Genomic DNA, 17,982 nt, shown 5'->3' with positions numbered 1-17,982 from the left:
GGGGCATCCGGGTGGCTCAGTGGGTTAAACATCCAACTCTTGATTTTGGTTCAGATCATGATCTCATGGTCAGTGGGATAGGGCCATGTGGGGCTCTGCATGGTGACAGCTCGAAGCCTACTGGGGATTTCTCTCTGTCTCTCTGTCTCTCTGTCTCTCTCTCTCTCAAAATAAATAAACTTAAAAAAAATGGCAGAACAAGAGTGTTTTCCCAATTCCCTCCCACTCTCAGTAGAGTAAGGATTTCTAAGGCAAAGTTCTCATTGTGTGGTGGAGATGGAAATCTACACTTTCTGTTTCTACAGGGACAATGACTTTAATACAATTTCTGGGGTGTCTGGGTGGCTCAGTTGGTTTAGTGTCCAATTTCGGCTCAGGCCATGATTTCACGGTTTGTGAGTTCGAGCCCCGCATTGGCTCTGGGCTGACAGCTTGGAGCCTGGAGCCTGCTTTAGATTCTGTGTCTCACTCTCTCCCTGCCCTCTCCCTCCCGTTCTCTCTTTCTCTCAAAAATAAATAGTCAAAATAATTAAAATAATACAATTTCTAGAAACACAGGAGTCTAAAGGGATCTGTCTACCACTGTAGCTCTTTTTGTGCTGGCCTCACTATCTCTTTGAGACAGAATTTTTTGGGAGAAAGGACCATTTCTTACTCATCTTTGTATTCCTTGCCTTTCTTAGCACAGAGCAGGTGTTCTGAAAAGTTTTGTTAAATTGAATTGGAAAAAGAGAACAGAGGGCATTCTAGAATTGAATTATAACCCAACACACCTGCTTCTATGTATGTAAGAAACAAATCTTCAATACTAGGATTAAGAATTTTTGTTTTTATTTTGCTTGGGCAGGTCTTCCAAATCAAATCCCAACTTCTTAATTGCTGCTTTAAAGACTGCAAATTGTTCTCCCCTCAGAAAAAAAAACAAAACAAAAAAAACTTAACAATTGTTTTTTAACATTTACTTTTGAGAGACAGAACATGAGTGGGGGAGGAGCAGAGAGAGAGAGGGAGACACAGAATCAAATGCAGGTTCCAGGCTTGGAGCTGTCAGCACAGAGCCCTACGTGGGGCTCGAGCTCGTAATAGTGAGATCATGACCTGAGCCGAAGTCAGACACTTAACCGACTGAGCCACCCAGGCACGCCTTTAGAAAAAACTTTTAAAGCCTCTATCTGTGCAAAAAATTGTACTCGGCACTTTCACATACATTGCTACCTTTATTTACTTTCCATTCCCTTGTCAATACCATTGGACATTATTTTTATTTGCTCATCTCAAATTCAATATTTATTAATATTTACTGATATTTTAATACTAGGTACATCTTTCCCCATAGTGTCCCCTCAGGTAGGTATTTACCTTCCTGTTACAGACAAGAAAGTTGAAACTCTGACAGGGGAAGGGACTTATGCAATTTTGGGGTCCATAGCAGAGGGAGCTCCGTTATTTTCTGGCTCTAGGTACCATGGCTTTCTTCTGCTCCACAGTTTCATCTTCTTTCCTTTATGTGCTTTAAGACCCTTCTCAACCTCAGCATTCTTTTTTTTAAAGTTTATTTATTTATTTTGAGAGAGAGAGAGAGAGAGAGAGAGAGAGAGAGAGAGAGAGACCCAAGCAGGCTCTACGCCGACCCTGGTCTCCATCTTATGAACCATGAGATCATGACCTAAGCGGAAATAAAGAGTCAGACACTTAACTGACTGAGCCACCCAGGTGCCCCTCAACCTAAGCATTCTTATCTCTTTAATTATTAATCACCTCACCCCTTTCAGCCTCAAAAGAACTCTCTCCATGGTTTTCTTTTTCTATTCAAAGTGACGTTTGTGCTGGAGATTTATGCATGGGTTGGGTGTTGGGATGGAGAGGCTCTAAAGGGTTGGGGACATTTACTCATCTACAAGTTGGAGAAATTCAGAGTTGCGGGGGAATGTTTGTAGAGAAACGACATGTTTTGTGGAGTCTGTCATTAATTGCTTTTACATACTTCTTTTTCCTGCCTCTTTCCAAAGTTGTTTTTAATAAACAAACGTGACCAAATGGGTTATTTGGAATCTGTATTTACCATTACAATATTCTGAACAGTAGTATTAGGAATGCCAGGGCGTGGTGCAGAAATTCCAAAGGTCCAGGCCTTTTTCTGTCATGTGGAATTTCTATCATGTACCTGCTCTAGTCCTTTGCTACTCAGAACATAGTTCTTGAACCATCAGCATCACAATCTCCTTGGAGCGTGCACCCCAGAAATGCAGATTAGTAGGTCCTACAAGAAGCCTATTGAATCAGAGGATCTGATTCAATATTCCGTTGAAGTTTAATGTAGTTAGGCTAGAGTAGTTTTTGCAGTAATCTTGGTCTGTTTCTTTGGAATCTTTGCTTTGCTTAAGGTACATGCATAAACACATTTGAAATTAATTCTGGATTGTTTTGGTGAGGTTATTCTAATGTTGCTATTATTCCATAGAGATTTTTCCAGCTGTCTTTGGGAATGCCATTCAATTAGTTAAATCAGTTTTTTCTAGATCTACTAAAAATCTTTGATATGTTTCTTTGAAGGCAAGAACCCAGTTTTATTTACCTTTGTGCCCACACAGTTTCTTGTATGTAAATGCTCAATAATTGAAAGCTGAATGGATTTTCTTTTTGAAAGCTGGACAGATTTTGAATAAATGATTGAATGAATGAATGAATGAATGAATACATGAATACATGGACGAAGAGGAATCTCGATGGCACATCCCTTGGACTGGGGCAATGTCTCAGCCGTCCTTGAATTGCCAATGCTTCACAGAAAACCTATCAATAAATGCTTCTTGGTTAAGTTGTAGCTGTTTGATGAAAAGATGTTGTCTATTTATTCCCGGTATAAGACCCCAGAGAATAGAAACAGGAGAAGTGGAAAGAAAATGAAGTACTAGCCACCTTCACAATTGTTACCTCAGCCGATCATCACAACATCTTGTGAACTGGTATTATTTTACAGAGATAGAAACTGAGTTCTGAAATGTAAGCACCTCACCCAAGAACCTGATAATCCTTGGGAGTAATTTTTCCACGTAACTGTGTGCACAGCCCTGTTTCTTCAGAGACTGAAAGGTGGAAAGGAAAGGATCCATTATAATGAAACACAAAAATACACGACTCTGAGTTCCCCTTGCGCATCAGAGGCGCTGCAGCTCTGGAAGAGGTACAATAAGCAGGAACAATGGCATGAGAAACTACCCCCAACCGGGACGTTTTTCCGCCAGCGGAACGCAAGCGCCGGGACCTTGAGCCGCCGGGGGGACCAGAGAGGAACGGACTCACGGCCCGGCAGTTGCCTGGTAACGCCCGCTGAAGGAGTCCCGGCGTCTGAAGGTCCCGGAGAAGTGTCACTGGCCCCGAGTGGGACCCCGTAGTCCGTTCTCTCCGCGCCAGCCTGTCCCCGCGGCTTGGCGGGCTAGGGCAGGGGAAATGTTGCAGGAGGAGTCGGATCTTTCTCTCGTTATTGCCCAGATAGTCCAAAAGCTCAAGGGCTCCAATTTGTACGCTCAGTTGGAACGGCAGGCCTGGGTGAGTGAGGCCGAGTGGGGAAGGATGGAGACGGGCGGGGCCGCGGCGATGCCTGGTCTCCTGCACCCCGCTCACCCAAGCCGGAGCCCGTCTCTGGTCTCCCCAGCTCGGCCCCCGGGCACCGAGGAACCTCCCTTGCAGGTGTAAACTCCACCGGCTCAGCCTCGCGCGTGGTGTAGTGGATTTTTAAAGGAGGGTGGGGCGCATCCCGCCTTTCTTTAGGCCGGAGAGCGCCGAGGCTCTTCATTCATACTGCAGCCCTTTCCAAGGTCTAATTTTTTAAGCTGCTGGAATCAGTAGCGATGCGTTGGACCACGTCTTCTCTCACATTTTTCGTCCTGTGGGTGGGTTTGGACCCCCCCCCCCCCCCGCCCCGGTGCCTTTTTGCTTTCCGGCAATCTGTCACCTTCTTGCACTCTGTCCTCTCTGCAGTGATTTCTTACTTTATTGCTCCACCCGGCATTTCCTGAGTATTTTCTAACGTGCCAAGTTCTTTGGAGGCAGAGATTGATCAGGAGATCTTTTTGTGTGAATGTCTTATAAATGGAGTCGTACAGTGTGTAAAGTTGTGTGTCTGGTTTCTGTCATTCGGCATAAGGCTTTTGAGATTTATTCACATTTTGGTATTTCACTAACTCTGTTCCTTTTGATTGCTGAGTAATATTTCAGTGTTTGGATGTACTGTTTGTTTATCCGTTCATTAGTTGCTGGGCATTTTCAGTTATAGTTGTGGGCCGTTTTCGGTTATAGAGATTATGAATAAAGCGGATATATACATTCTGATACAGATTTTTGCTTGAATATCTTTCTTTTCTTTTGGATAAATACCTAGGAGTGGAAATCCTGAGTTCCATGGTTAAGTGTATGTTTAATTCTGTAAGAATCTGCCAAACTTTTCCGGAGTGGCTGTTATCGCTTTGCATTTCCACCAACAGTTATGAGGGTTTCAGTTGCTCTGCATCCTTGCTAGCACTTGATGCCAGTTTTTATTAATTCATTTTTACTTATTAATTACACTCCTCTGGTAGGAGCATAATGATGTCCTGTTGTGGTTTTAATTGCACTGCCTTTATGACTAATATTGAGCATCTTACTATATGTTAATACCTTCTTTGATGAAGTAGTTTGTGCAAATCTTTTGCCCGTTAAAAAAAAATTGTTTGTTGGGGCGCCTGGGTGGCTCAGTCAGTTGGGCGTCCGACTTCCGCTCAAGCAATGATCTTACAGCTCGTGAGTTCGAGCCCCGCCTCAGGCTCTGTGCTGACAGCTAGCTCAGAGCCTGGAACCTGCTTCGGATTCTGTGTCTCCCCCTCTCTCTGCCCCTCCCATGTTTGCGCTCTGTCTCTCTCTGTCTCTCAACAATGAATAAACATTAAAAATATTTAATTGTTATTTCATTGTTGAATTGTAAGTATTCTTTATATATGACACAAGTCTTTTATCAGATAAGCATCTTGGAAATATTTTCTGTCCATCTGTGGCTTCATCTTTTCATTTCCTTAACTGGATGTTTCAAAGAGCAAAACTTTTTTTTATTTTGATGGCAATTTTTTTTTATCAGTTTCTTCTTTTGTGATTTGTGTTTTTGTGCTGTGCCTATGAATCTTTGCCTAACCCAAGGCCTCAAAAAGTTTCTCCTAAGGTTGGTTCTAGAAGTTTTATGGTTTTAGTTTTTACATTTATATATGTGATGCATTTTAAGTTAATTAAAAAAAATTTTATGTTTTATTTATTTCAGAGAGAGAGAGAGAGAGAGAGAGAGAGAGAGAGAGAGAAAGAGAGAGAGTGCAAGCAGGGGAGGGGCAGAGGGAAAGGGAGACACAGAATCCAAAGCAGGTTCCTGGCTCTGAGCTAGCTGTCAGCACAGAGCCCGACATGGGGATTGAACCCACCAACTGTGAGATCATGATCTGAACTTGAAGTCAGATGCTCAACTGACTGAGCCATCCAGGCACCCCTTGAGTTAACTTTTTGGTATAGATAGATAGATGTCCAATATTGTACCTATTTCCATTACCTATTTGTTGACCACCTATCCTTTCTCCACTAATTTCGTTGGTTCTTTTGTTGAAAATTAACTTAGTAACACACACACACACACACACACACACACACACACACACACAACTGTTTCTGGCTCTTTAATCTGTTCCACTGATCTATTTGTTTTGATTTTTGTAACTTTAAAGTGAGTCTTGAAATCAGATATTTAGTTTTCCAGCTTTGTTTCTCTTTTTCAAAATTGTTTTGGCTATTCCAGATCCTTTGTCTTTCCATTTAAAGTTTAGAATCATGTTGCAAATTACTACAAAAAGTTTACTGGGGTTTGGATTGGGAATATGTTGAATCTGTAGGTCAATTTTGGGAGAATTGACATGTTAACAACACTGAATTTTCTGCCTATGAACACATTTTGTCTCTTTATTTCTATTTTCTTTATTTTCTCTTGTTGGTGTTTTATAACTCAGTATACAAACCTTGCACATATTTTGTTTAGATTTTCCTCTAAGTATTTCTTGTTTTCTTGATGCTATTATAAATGCTATTATAAATTCTTTCTCATTTCATTTTCCACTTGTTTGTTGTCAGTATGCAGTAACATGATTGATATTTGTATATTTACCTTGTATCTTGTGACCTCACTAAACTTGCTTGTTAGTTATAGTACCACTTTTTGTAGGTTGCATAGGATTTTCCAAGCACATGTGTCATATGTGAATAAAGACAATTTTACTTCTTCTTTACAGTCTGTATGCCTTTTCTTTTTTCTTTTTTTTGTCTTGTTGCACTGGCTAGTGCCTCTACTGCAGTGGTATATAGATGTGTTCTATTAGGTTGAGGAAGCTCTCTTTTATTCCTTGTTTTCTCAGAGTTTTATTATGAATGGATGTTGAATTTTGTGAGATACTTTTCTTGTGTCTGTAGAGATGCTCATGTTGATATGGTGAACAACACTGATGGGTTTTGAATGTTGAACCAATTTTACATTCTTGAGATAAATTCCATTTAGTTATGATGCATTATCCACATGTACATTTTTTATTCAATTTGTTAATATTTTGTGGAAGATTTTGTGGATATTTTCATGAAAAATATTGGTGTATAGTTTTATAAAACTTTGTCTGATTTTATCAGGTAATGCTGATCTCATAAACTGAGTTGGGAAATGTTCCCTCTTTCCTATTTTCTGGAAGTATTTGTATAGAATTAATACTTTTCCTTCTTAAATATTTGGTAGGATTCCCAATAAAGTCACTGGGGCCTGGAGTTTTCTTGGTGGGAGCATTTTTAATCAAAAAGTTAAGTAAAAAATATACTCAGGGCAGTTCAGGTTATTTACTTGTTGAATATTCCATATGTATTTGGAAAGAATGAGCATTCTGCTCTGGGTATTCTGTAAGTGTCAATTAGGTCAAGTAGATTGGCAATTTTGTTCAAGTGAGTATGGAGGCTTACTGAGTATGGAAGTCAGTACAGTGGGGGTCAAGCTAGGCTTGGGTTTTGTTACTACTGTCAATAGCTTCAGTGTACGATAGGCTTCAAATTTGGTGGGCTGCTGTAATCTTGTGCTTAGAAAGGGTTCTGGACTACTGGAAGGTTTTCTCATTGTACTACATCCTGTGCTTTCATCTGCCTCTGCTTGCTTGTGCCACGGAGAGAAGTCTCTCTCCCTACTCTTATCTTTCTCTTAGCAGTAGAAAGTTGTTACTCAGTCCTAAGCTCATGGTAGATACAGGCATTCTCTAATATACAGTCCATTTGCCTTGGGAATGGGTCTTTCTCAGTGTTCCTTCTTCTCTTCTTGGCAGCCAAACTCTGCCTTGTATCTGTGGCAGATGATGGAAGAAAGGGAGATTCCTGACTCTCACTAGAGCTGGCTCCCTTCTGCTTTGTACTGGTGTAGGATCCTGGGTCCAAGAGAGTTGGATTGATTGATTGATTGATTGATTGATTGATTGATTTTTACCTTACCATGAGTAAGATCATTTTGCGTCTATCTCACCCCCAGAAACAATTACTGCCTTGTCGTTAGAATGGGATGTTTTTGGAACCCTCTCTCAGAGGTTTAAGGTCATTTCCTCATGTGAGAGGAGAGTTTAGAGAAGGTAGCATGGTTTTATTCCTGTGCTGGAGTGACAGCTTATCCCTTCTGTGCACCTGTATCACGAAAAAGGGCTCTCTGCCCATTCTCTGCTCTGCCCCCATTCTCTTGGGTGGGAGACCCATGGAAAAGAGCATGAAAGTGAGTGTAAATTCCCCTTGTGTTTTGAGCTCCTAGTTATTCTAAACGGACATATTACCCCACATGCAGTCTACTATAGTTAAAATTTTAGCTGTATTTCTTCTTGCTTGTGTGGTAGTTTCCTTCTCCTCCTATGTTCTGCCAAAGTAAAATAGTTTGGAGTCCCATCTGTCCTTGGAGGGACTTGTTATTCTTTGAAATTTAATTCATTTGGTTGTCCTACAACCTCAATTTTCTGGTGGGTTCAAAAGTTATGATTGGGTAGATTATACCACTTTTTCTCATTGTTAGGGTGGGAGAGGCATGCTTTTGTACTGGCTTTCGACATCCTGTGTATTAGAACTCCAATAATAAATGTTGGAGGATTGCATCTATGTCCATGAGAAAAATTGCTCTGTAATTTTCCTTTCTTGTAACGTCTTTGACAAGCTTTATATCAAGGTTATGCTGACCTGATGAAATGAGTAAGAGAAGAGGTCCCTCCTTTTTTATTTTTTGTTTGCTGTAAGAGTGTTATGAGATTGTATTCTTTCTTTCTTAGGTGTTTGGAAGAATTCTCCAGTGAAGTCGGTGTCTTAGACATCCTTTGGGGAAGGTCGTTTTTTGTTTGTTTGTTTGTGTTGTTTTTTTAATTAGCAGACTTTATTTTTTATTTTTAACTTTATTTTTTAAGGTTTATTTATTTATTTATTTATTTATTTATTTATTTATTTATTTTGAGAGAGAGAGCAAGCACACAAGCTGTCAGTGTGGAGCCCGATGTGAGACTCAAACCCACAAACCAGGAGATCACGACCTGAGCCAAAACTAAGAGCTGGATGCTTAACCAACTGAGCCACCCAGTAGCCCTTGTATTTTTTTTTTTTTTTTTTTTAGAGAAAGTGTGAGCAGAGGAGTGAGGCAGAGAGGGAGAGAGAGAATCTTAAGCAGCCTCCACGCTCAGTGCAGAACCCTGCTTGGGGCTTGAGCACATGACCCTGGGATCATGACTTGAGCTGAAATCAAGAGTCGGTCACTCAACCCACTGAGTCACCCTGGAGCCCCTAGCAGACTTTACTGTTTAGAATAGTTTTAAGTTTACAGCCAAACTGAGCAGAAGATAACAGAATTCCCATATATTCCCATTTCCCTTGCACACAGTTTCCCCTATTATTAACATCTTGCATTAATGTGGTATGTTTTTTACAATTGGTGAATAAATATTGATATACAATTATTAAATAAAGTCTGTAGTTCACATCAGGATTCACTCTTTGTGTTGTACAGTTCTAATGGTTTTGACAAATGTATAATGTCATATATTCACTATTTCAGTATCTTGTAGAACAGTTGCACTGTCCTAAAAATCCTTTGTGTCCCACCTACCCCTCCTCCCTCCTTTCCTCCCAAGCCCCTGGTGACCACTGACTTTTCTGTCTCTATAGTTTCACCTTTGAGAATGTCATATAGTTGGACTCATGCAGTATGTAGCCTTTTCAAACTGGCTTCTTTCACTTGGTAATATGCAATATGTTCCCCTATGTCTCTTTGTGGCTTGATAGCTGTTTTTTCCCTTTGGAATAATATTCTATTATGTGCATGTATCACAGTTTATTTATACATTCTATTGAAAGACATCTTGGTTGCTTCCAAGTTTTGGCAGCTAAAACTGGTAAAACATTCCTGTGTAGATTTTTGTGTTGACATAAGTTTCCAACTCACTTGGTTAAATACCAAGGAGCATAACTGCTAGACTGTATAAGACTATGATGAACTTTGCTGGAAACTGACAACTTATCTTTTAACGCGGCTGTACCATATTACTCTCTCATTAGCAGTAAGTGAATGTTTCTGTTGCTCCACATCTGCACCAGCATTTGTGTTACCCGTGCTTTAGATTTTAACCATTCTGATAGATGCGATAATCTTACTGCTGTTTTGATTTGCAGTTCTTTAATGACATATAACACTGTGGATCATTTCAGATGTGTATTTGCGATCTGTATACCTTCTTTGGTGAGGTGTCTGTTCAGATCTTTTGCCCATTTTTAAATTGTATGTTCTTTCTTATTGTTGAATTTTAAGAGTTTGTTATATATTTTGGGTACAATTTTTTTTTTGTATCCGTTATGTGTTTTACGAGTATTTTCTTCCAATCGGGGGCTAGTCTTTTCATTCTCTTAACAATATCTTTTGCAAAGAAGATTTTAAATTTTAATGGAATCCAACTTATCATTTTTTTCTTTTATGGATTGTGCTTTTGGTGTGTCTAAAGATTAATTGACAAACCAAAGGTCAGTTAGGTTTTCTCTTATGTTATCTTTTAGAAGTCTTCTAATTCTGGGCTTTGAATTTAGGTCAGTGATCCATTTTGAGTTAATTTTTGTGAAGGGTATGAGGTATGTATCTAGATTTTTTTTTTTTTTTGTATGTGGCTGTCAAATTGTTTGAGGACAACTTGCTGACGTGTTGAAAAGACTGTCTTTGTTCTTCAAAAAAAAATTCAAAAAATTGCATTTGCTCCTTTGTCATAGATCAGTTGGCTATGTTTGTTTTTGTATTTCTGGATCTCTAATCTATTCCATTGATCTGTTTGTCTAATTTTTCACCATTACCACACTGTCTTGATTTCAGTAGCTTTGTACTAAGCTGAAGTTGGGTGGTGTCAGGCCTCCAACTTCGTTCTTATTCTTTAATATCATATTGGCAAGATTTTTAATAACATTAAGTTTTAATAGATATAGGAATATTAAGATTTTCTATTCCTTTTATTGTGAGTTTTGATAAGTTGTGTTTTTCAGGGAATTTGCCTAAATTTTTTTATGATAAACTTATATTTCTTTTTTTTAAACTTGTTTTATTTTTTATTTTTTAAAATTTATATCCAAATTAGTTAGCATATAGTGCAACAATGATTTCAGGAGTAGATTCCTTAGTGCCCCTTACCCATTTAGCCCATCCGCCCTCCCACAACTCCTCCAGTAACCCTCAGTTTATTTTCCATATTTATGAGTCTCTTCTGTTTTGTCCCCCTCCCTGTTTTTATATTATTTTTGTTTCCCTTCCCTTATGTTCATCTGTTTTGTCTTTTAAAGTCCTCATATGAGTGAAGTCATATGATTTTTTTTTTTAATTTTTTTTTTTCAACGTTTATTTATTTTTGGGACAGAGAGAGACAGAGCATGAACGGGGGAGGGGCAGAGAGAGAGGGAGACACAGAATCGGAAACAGGCTCCAGGCTCTGAGCCATCAGCCCAGAGCCTGACGCGGGGCTCGAACTCACGGACGGCGAGATCGTGACCTGGCTGAAGTCGGACGCTTAACCGACTGCGCCACCCAGGCGCCCCTAATTCATAATTATTTTAAAGTCCTTGTCAGTTAACACCAATATCTAGATCACGTGTAGATATCTGTTTATGGTGTTTTCTCTTAGCTTTGTTTATTTAATTTTGTCTGTTGGTGTGACTAGTAAATTTTTATTTGATGCTAGACATTGTGTACAAAAAACTGTAAAGCTTCTAGATGATATCTAACTTTGTTGAGGATTCACCCTCTTTTCCACTGGGGAGATAGTCTTATGACTGGTTACCATAATCCAATTGGGGAATGTTCTGTATTGAGGCTGAGTTTTAGACTCTTAGGCTCAATCTTCCTCTATTTTTTTTTTCCTGGCTCTCCAAGGGTTTCAACTAAGAATTTGATGTATTCTAGAGGTCCTTTTCCCTTTGGGTCCCAACGTCTAATCTTTTTCTTGTCAGACTTAAAAAAAAAACTTTTCAGAGGTTTCCTGCTTAGGTTTTTAGCTTTCTACTCTGCAGAATCCCAGTATTCAAAAAAATTTCTTGAGGACAAATCAAAGCTATGTGCTTAAGATCTCCAAGTCTGGGGCAAAGCTCTCCTTATTTCTCTGTCCACTGTTGGTAGCCCTACTTTGTACTGGGTTTGTATTGATTCTCAGCCTCTTGTCTATGCTCAGAATGATTCCAGGGAAGACATGGCTATAGACACCAGTTCATCTGTCAAGATGTTTCCCTTTCTGTTACCTTAGTTCTTGTTCTCTCAGCAACTCTCTTCTGCCTTCAGATAGTTGATTTTGCTCCCAGGATTTACTAGTTGTTCTCTGCAGGTCTGCTGATCAGCTCCTCCATCAACTTGGAAATATAAGTCTCATTTGTGAGGATTGAACAAGATAATATGCCTGGCACATAGTAAGTTCTCAGTTAACATAAGCCTGAGCATTCCTTGAAAGTCCAAGTAAGATTGCTTAATACCCTCACTGCTTATTAGGGCCCTTCGAAAAATGTTCAAAATCCTTGATTATGCCTACAAAGCTTGGTGATACTGTTCTTCACTCTACTCTTTCAGCCATGACCATCCAAACTTTGTAGGTCTCACATAACCTCCCAGTTTAGTGGCCTGTAGTACCTGGAAGTTTCTTTTTTGTAATATTTATCACACCTGCATTTATTTTTTATTTTATTTTATTTTTTGGTTTGTTTATTTTTGAGAGAGAGAGAGGGGGGGGGAGGGGCAGAGAGGGAGACAGAGGATCTGAAGCAGGTTCTGAGCTGACAGCAGAGAACCCAATGCAGGGCTCAAACTCACGAACCAGGAGATTGTGACCTGAGCTGAAGTTGGATGCTTAACTGACTGAGCCCCCCAGGTGCCCCTGTATTTATTTTTGAAATGTCTGCTTTCCTCATTAAAGTGTAAGTTTCATGAAAGCAGGAAGAGAGTATGTCTGCATTGTTCTGCTCTATCCTACACCTAGCAAAATGACTGCGTGAGCCAGGTGCTCAACATGTATTTAGGAAATAGAATAAATCTAGAGTTTTCTTTTTAATATTTTTTAAGTTTTATTTAAGTCCAAGTTAGTTAGCAGATAGTGTAATAATGGTTTCAGAAGTAGAATTTAGTGATTCCTCACTTACATATAACCCCCAGTGCTCATCCCAACAAATGCTCTCCTTAGTGCCCATCACCCACTTAGCCCATCCCCCACCCAACACCCCTCCAAGCAACCCTCAGTTTGTTCTCTTAAGATTCTCTTACAGTTTGCCTCCCTCTCTGTTTTTATCTTATTATTGCTTCCCTTCCCCTATGTTCATCTTTTTTGTTTCTCAGATTCCACATAAGAGTGAAGTCATATGATATTTATCAGATTCTTCCTTTTTAATGTTAACTTGAACAGCATATGTGGAGTAGCTACTATGTGCCAGATACTTTACTGGGCGATAAAAGATTGCTGAAAGCATCTTTACTTATAAGGAGTTCAAAGTCTTACACGAGACTCTGCTTTTCTTTGAAAATGTGTTTCCTGTAAGGATTTTTTTTTATTCAAGCTTGAGCTCTGATAAGTTAATAATTGTTTCTTAATTTATAAGAAAACTTCAAGTTCTAGAAAATAAGCAATGATGACAAATTCTTTGTTTTCAAAGCTGTTAGTATTTCAGAATTGCAAATAAGAGATTCAAGACCTGTGTAGGATATAACCTTATTTGGAGATTACTGTCCCAAGGAAGTATTTTTGTCTCTTTCTATTTTGAACTCCATTTATATTAATTAAATACGTTTTTTTATTTGATTATTCAATAAGTATTTATTGAGCATTTAGTATATGTTGGGCACAATTCTACTCCCTGGGGATACAACAGTGAATAAAATAAAGTTCTGCTATCATGGAGAAGTGATAGTATTACAAATAAATACAGGTCCACAGTCTTTTATCTAAAACCCGGGGCCAGATATGTTTTGGAATTCAAATTTTTTTCTAATTTTATAAAGGTAATTCATGCATATTCTATGTTATTTACTATCCCTACCATGGTCTTGTAGCACCTTGTAATTATATAAATTAATATTTCTGCAGCAAAATGTGTGAATTTTCATACTAAGTGTGATAAATAAGGACTATAAATAGTCTCATGTCAATTCAGGTCAGATCAGATTTTTGCCACTAAGTGAGTTCAAGTCAGGACCCATTATGCCATCAATTCAGTTATGAAAAGACTTTGTTTTTCAAAGCTTTTCAGGTCTTGGAATTTTAAATAAAGGATAATGTAACATCAGTAAATTGCTTCGGTATAATAAAAAATAGGGCAAGGTAAGAGAAAGAAAGATAAAGCAGGGTAAGGAGATGATGAGTTCATGGGAACTCAACTTACATTTGGCTGGTTCTTGTGATACATAAAGTAAAAGATGCAATGTTATAGATTTATACTTTAAAAGAATGTAATTATAGATGTTTTAATATTAAAGCAATCTTGGACTTGAAAAAATATGTAATAACAACTTTCCCTTAGCGTATATTCTCTACTGCAGACATTTAAAGAAATAAGCTAACTCTTAAAAGGCAACTTGACAATCAGTTTTAATAACATGCTTTTAAACAAGTGACTGTTTATTTGTTACGTGCCTTTACAGTTTTAACCATGAGGGCAGTTTTCTGCCCCGAGCATTTTCCGTACTGTCTTCATTTTGTCTGAGTATACTCTGGAAGTGCTAGAACAGTGTTGGTTCAACTTAATTAGAAAATTGAAATCGCACAGAATATTTCAAAGACAAATATAAATGATTTTTAGACTTTCTTTAGCAAAAGAAAGTCTACCATTAGCACTTCTTTTTTAACATTATAATTAAAGTGCATTTTAATGTATTCTTTTGTAGATTAAAGTTTAATTATCTAAGATCTTAGCACGGTAACATGGAATTTTGTGTTTCTGGAAAGAGGTTATGTTTTTTGATTTCTGAGTTTTCCTGAGTTATTTTGTTATAAAGTCAACCTGCACCTGTTTGGTTTTTTGTTTTTTGTTTTGTTGTTGGTGGTGGTTTTAAGAGCTAGAGAGTGCGAGCAGGGGAGAGGGGCAGGGGTAGAGAGAGAGAGAGAATCTTAAGCAGACTCCACACTCAGCATGGAGCCTGATGCAGGGCTTGATCTCACGACCCTGAGATCATGACCTGAGCCAAAATCAAAAGTCGGATGCTCAACCGACTGAACCACCCAGGCGTCCCAGGTCAACTTCCATCTTAAAATTGAATTTGCTCGCTCATCCTCTAGACACTAGAGTGATAGCTTAATTCAAATTTGATATTTAGCACCAAGATCAACATTGTTATTTTGTATCATTCATTACTTGTATTTAAAATGGATGTTGTGTAAAACCTCAAATGTTATTTCCATTCCATTAAGTATTTAATAAGTCTTGTTGCTCAGATTGTTATTATGAATAATAGAATTGTAAAAGGAAGGAGACTGAAAGAAGATAGGCTTTGGAGAGGGAAGGAATAATATAACTGATAGGATGTTGTCATAAGTTCAGAACCCCAGAGCATCTCAGTGCTAGTGTCCCTCACTAAAAACCTTATGGAATTATATCTCTAATATTGTTTTTTATTTATCATTATCAGAAATATATACATATATAGAGAATTTAGAGATCATAAAAAGGAGAGAAGGAACTGACATTCATTTATCATTTATTATAGAGAAATGAATATTTTGTGGATTTAAATAGATTTTAATTAAATATATTTTCTTTAAGACATGCATAGATAGAACATATGTTGGAATTGATAGGCCTGTGCCATGAGTAGGGCTTACTGTCTTCTGTCTTTTTTTTTTTCCCTCTAGGGTGGGATATGGCATATATATGGTTAAGCTTCAGATTGGACTACTAGAGTTGATATATAAATTAATAATTTAGGGACTCTGATGGTGTTTGGTGTGTGAACCAGGGAAGAGTATCATCCTTACCCGTATCTGTCTTGGCGTTTGTTGTGTTCTTTAATCCTGGAAAGTAAGACAATTGTAGGAGTGATGACAATACTGACTCCATCTTTGGCCCTTCATTTTGTTCATGTTCACTGGATCACCTCTCCTGGGGTTACGTGTTCCTGGCCCCTTGGGGATTAATATGTAAAACTTAGAAATGCCCACCAAGGCTAGGATGAGGGGAGGGTTGCTTTGACCTCTCATGAATCCATTAAAGATAACATAATTTTTCTCTTTCCCGATGCACAGTTGTGCCACAAGATCTAAAGTTTAGCTGTCAATTAGGGGCATGCAGACTCTTTGATCTCACTACAGTGTCCTACACATCCTGTTACGCTATAAAACCTAAGGTCACCCTAAGGTGTAGACTTTATGGAGAATAAATATACAGCACCTGAATCGTCGTCTGCCTGATCCACCCTGTCAGTAAGTTACCCGGTAAAACTCTGTGTAAACTTTGTGGGGTTTTATTTCTGTTCTCAAAGTGCCTTCTCAATTTGGGGGATACTTTGCTGTCCCTCCCCTACCTTCTAAAAACAGTGAAGACATGAATTATGGTGTATAGAATTTCAAAATAAGGAACGTCTTACAGAATTTATGTACTTGAGGGGTAAGATAACTATTAACATACGGGTTTGCTTTGAGTAAGTATGTCTCTTTGCATTTTATTTCAGCACCGGATTGATTAGAGACGATCATGTAGGGTTTTTGAATTAGGGAAGGCCAAGCTGAAGTGAGAGGGAAAAGATTGGTTACTAAATGTGAACCGAAGACTGGTTCAGTCATTAAGTGTATTATGAAAGGAAGCTAACAAGATATGGAATAAGGGGGATAAGACACCCAGTGGTAGCAGAGAAGTGAGTCAGCTGTGGGACGTCAGCAAAAGAAAACCAAGGAGGGCTACATCTTCAGGTGAGAGAACCCAGAGCAGGGCTTGAATTATACAACACACCACGTAAGGCATGGTCAGCTTGCACAGAGCCAAAATTTCCAATTTGTAACTAAAACTCATTCCTGGCTACAATGCATGTCCACTGGGACTACTTGCATTTTAGAAACAGAGATGGTCTACAGTTTCGGAAAGAACCAAAAGTGTTAGGAAGGACTGGGGATACCCAATTCAACATGTTTTAATCAAACCTCTCTTCTGTGGTGATGGAAGAAATTAGATAAAATTTAAAACCGTGATATTAATGATAAGCATGTTTGCAGATTGATGTGGGAAAGAGCATTTATTTATCACACTTTTTCTTAGCTTTCTTAAAAAATAAAATTTAAGTAATCTCTACACCCAACATGGGGCTCGAACTCATGACCCTGAGATCAAGAGTCGCATGCTCTACTGACTGAACCGGCTAGGCACCCCAGCTTTTTATGTCCCTCAATACCCTGTGAGTTCCTTGAGTGAAGGAGAATGATGTCTTTTCTTTTATGTTCAGCAACTGGCACATAGGAAGTGTCCAATCAATTATTGAAAGAAGACTGTAAATAAGTAGGATATAAATATACTGAAAGGACTGAAAGGGCACAGCTCGGGACAGAGAAGGTTTAGGTAGCACTCAAGATGGAAAATTGGAGTGAATTCCCAATGTAGGCACAGCAAGAAGTTTTCTGTTGTAGGACACTTCCTGAGAGTGAAGGAGTTCAGAACAAGTCTCTTGGTACATGGACTGTTTTGAGCTGAAGACAGTCAAGATCTTTCAGGCTCAAGAGAAACTTCTGCCCCTCCCTTGACTACCCAGAAGAATCTAAATTGGGTGTCTTTTCCAGAAAAATAGTTATTACTAGGGATACATTTTATGGGAGTGACTCATCTGTATGGCAGGGCAAATATCTAATTGTGAAAGACAGCTATCCTCAAGAAAGCTAAAGTCTAGCACAGTGGTTCTTAAAATATGGTCTGTGGATCTCCAGTGGCCCCTAAGACCCTTTCAGGTCAAAATTAGTTTATATAATACAACCATTAAAAAGCCTATTGTGGGGGCGCCTGGGTGGCGCAGTCGGTTAAGCGTCCGACTTCAGCCAGGTCACGATCTCGCGGTCCGTGAGTTCGAGCCCCGCGTCGGGCTCTGGGCTGATGGCTCAGAGCCTGGAGCCTGTTTCCGATTCTGTGTCTCCCTCTCTCTCTGCCCCTCCCCTGTTCATGCTCTGTCTCTCTCTGTCCCAAAAATAAATAAACGTTAAAAAAAAAAAATTAAAAAAAAAAAAAAAGCCTATTGTGCTAACATTTGCATCAGCACAGAAGCAATGGCGATGGGTTTAACTGCCAGTGTCTTAGCTCAAAACCGGGAACTGGTACCAAACTCATTCCAAAGTAGTACAAAGTAGTCATTGTATTCTTCACCACTGAATAGTCACGGTTAAAAAAAAAAAAAAAAAAAAGTCAGTTTTACTTGAATGTCCTTGATGAAACAGTAAACAATTATTAATTTTATTAAAT

At 38.8% G+C, this 17,982-nt stretch overlaps 1 protein-coding gene across 4 annotated transcripts in view; it reads left to right on the top strand.

Moving 5' to 3' along the window:
* Nucleotides 1-3,315: 3,315 nt before the first annotated feature.
* The window catches only part of TBC1D19 (TBC1 domain family member 19), a 145,951-nt gene continuing 131,284 nt past the window's right edge, over nucleotides 3,316-17,982 (top strand). For 3 of the 4 annotated variants that reach the window (XM_025921323.2, XM_025921322.2, XM_086705274.1), the window contains exon 1: nucleotides 3,316-3,549. In XM_025921323.2, the coding sequence (XP_025777108.1) occupies nucleotides 3,451-3,549 (99 nt within the window). In that variant the 5' untranslated portion in view covers nucleotides 3,316-3,450. The remainder of the gene's footprint in view (nucleotides 3,550-17,982) is intronic. The other variant, XM_086705276.1, reaches the window with a different exon arrangement.

Source organism: Puma concolor, chromosome B1, assembly GCF_028749965.1.
Source record: "Puma concolor isolate L17-30 chromosome B1, mPumCon1.1.hap2, whole genome shotgun sequence".
Taxonomy (NCBI): Eukaryota; Metazoa; Chordata; class Mammalia; order Carnivora; family Felidae; genus Puma; species Puma concolor.
This window is presented reverse-complemented; position numbering and strand designations above follow the sequence as displayed.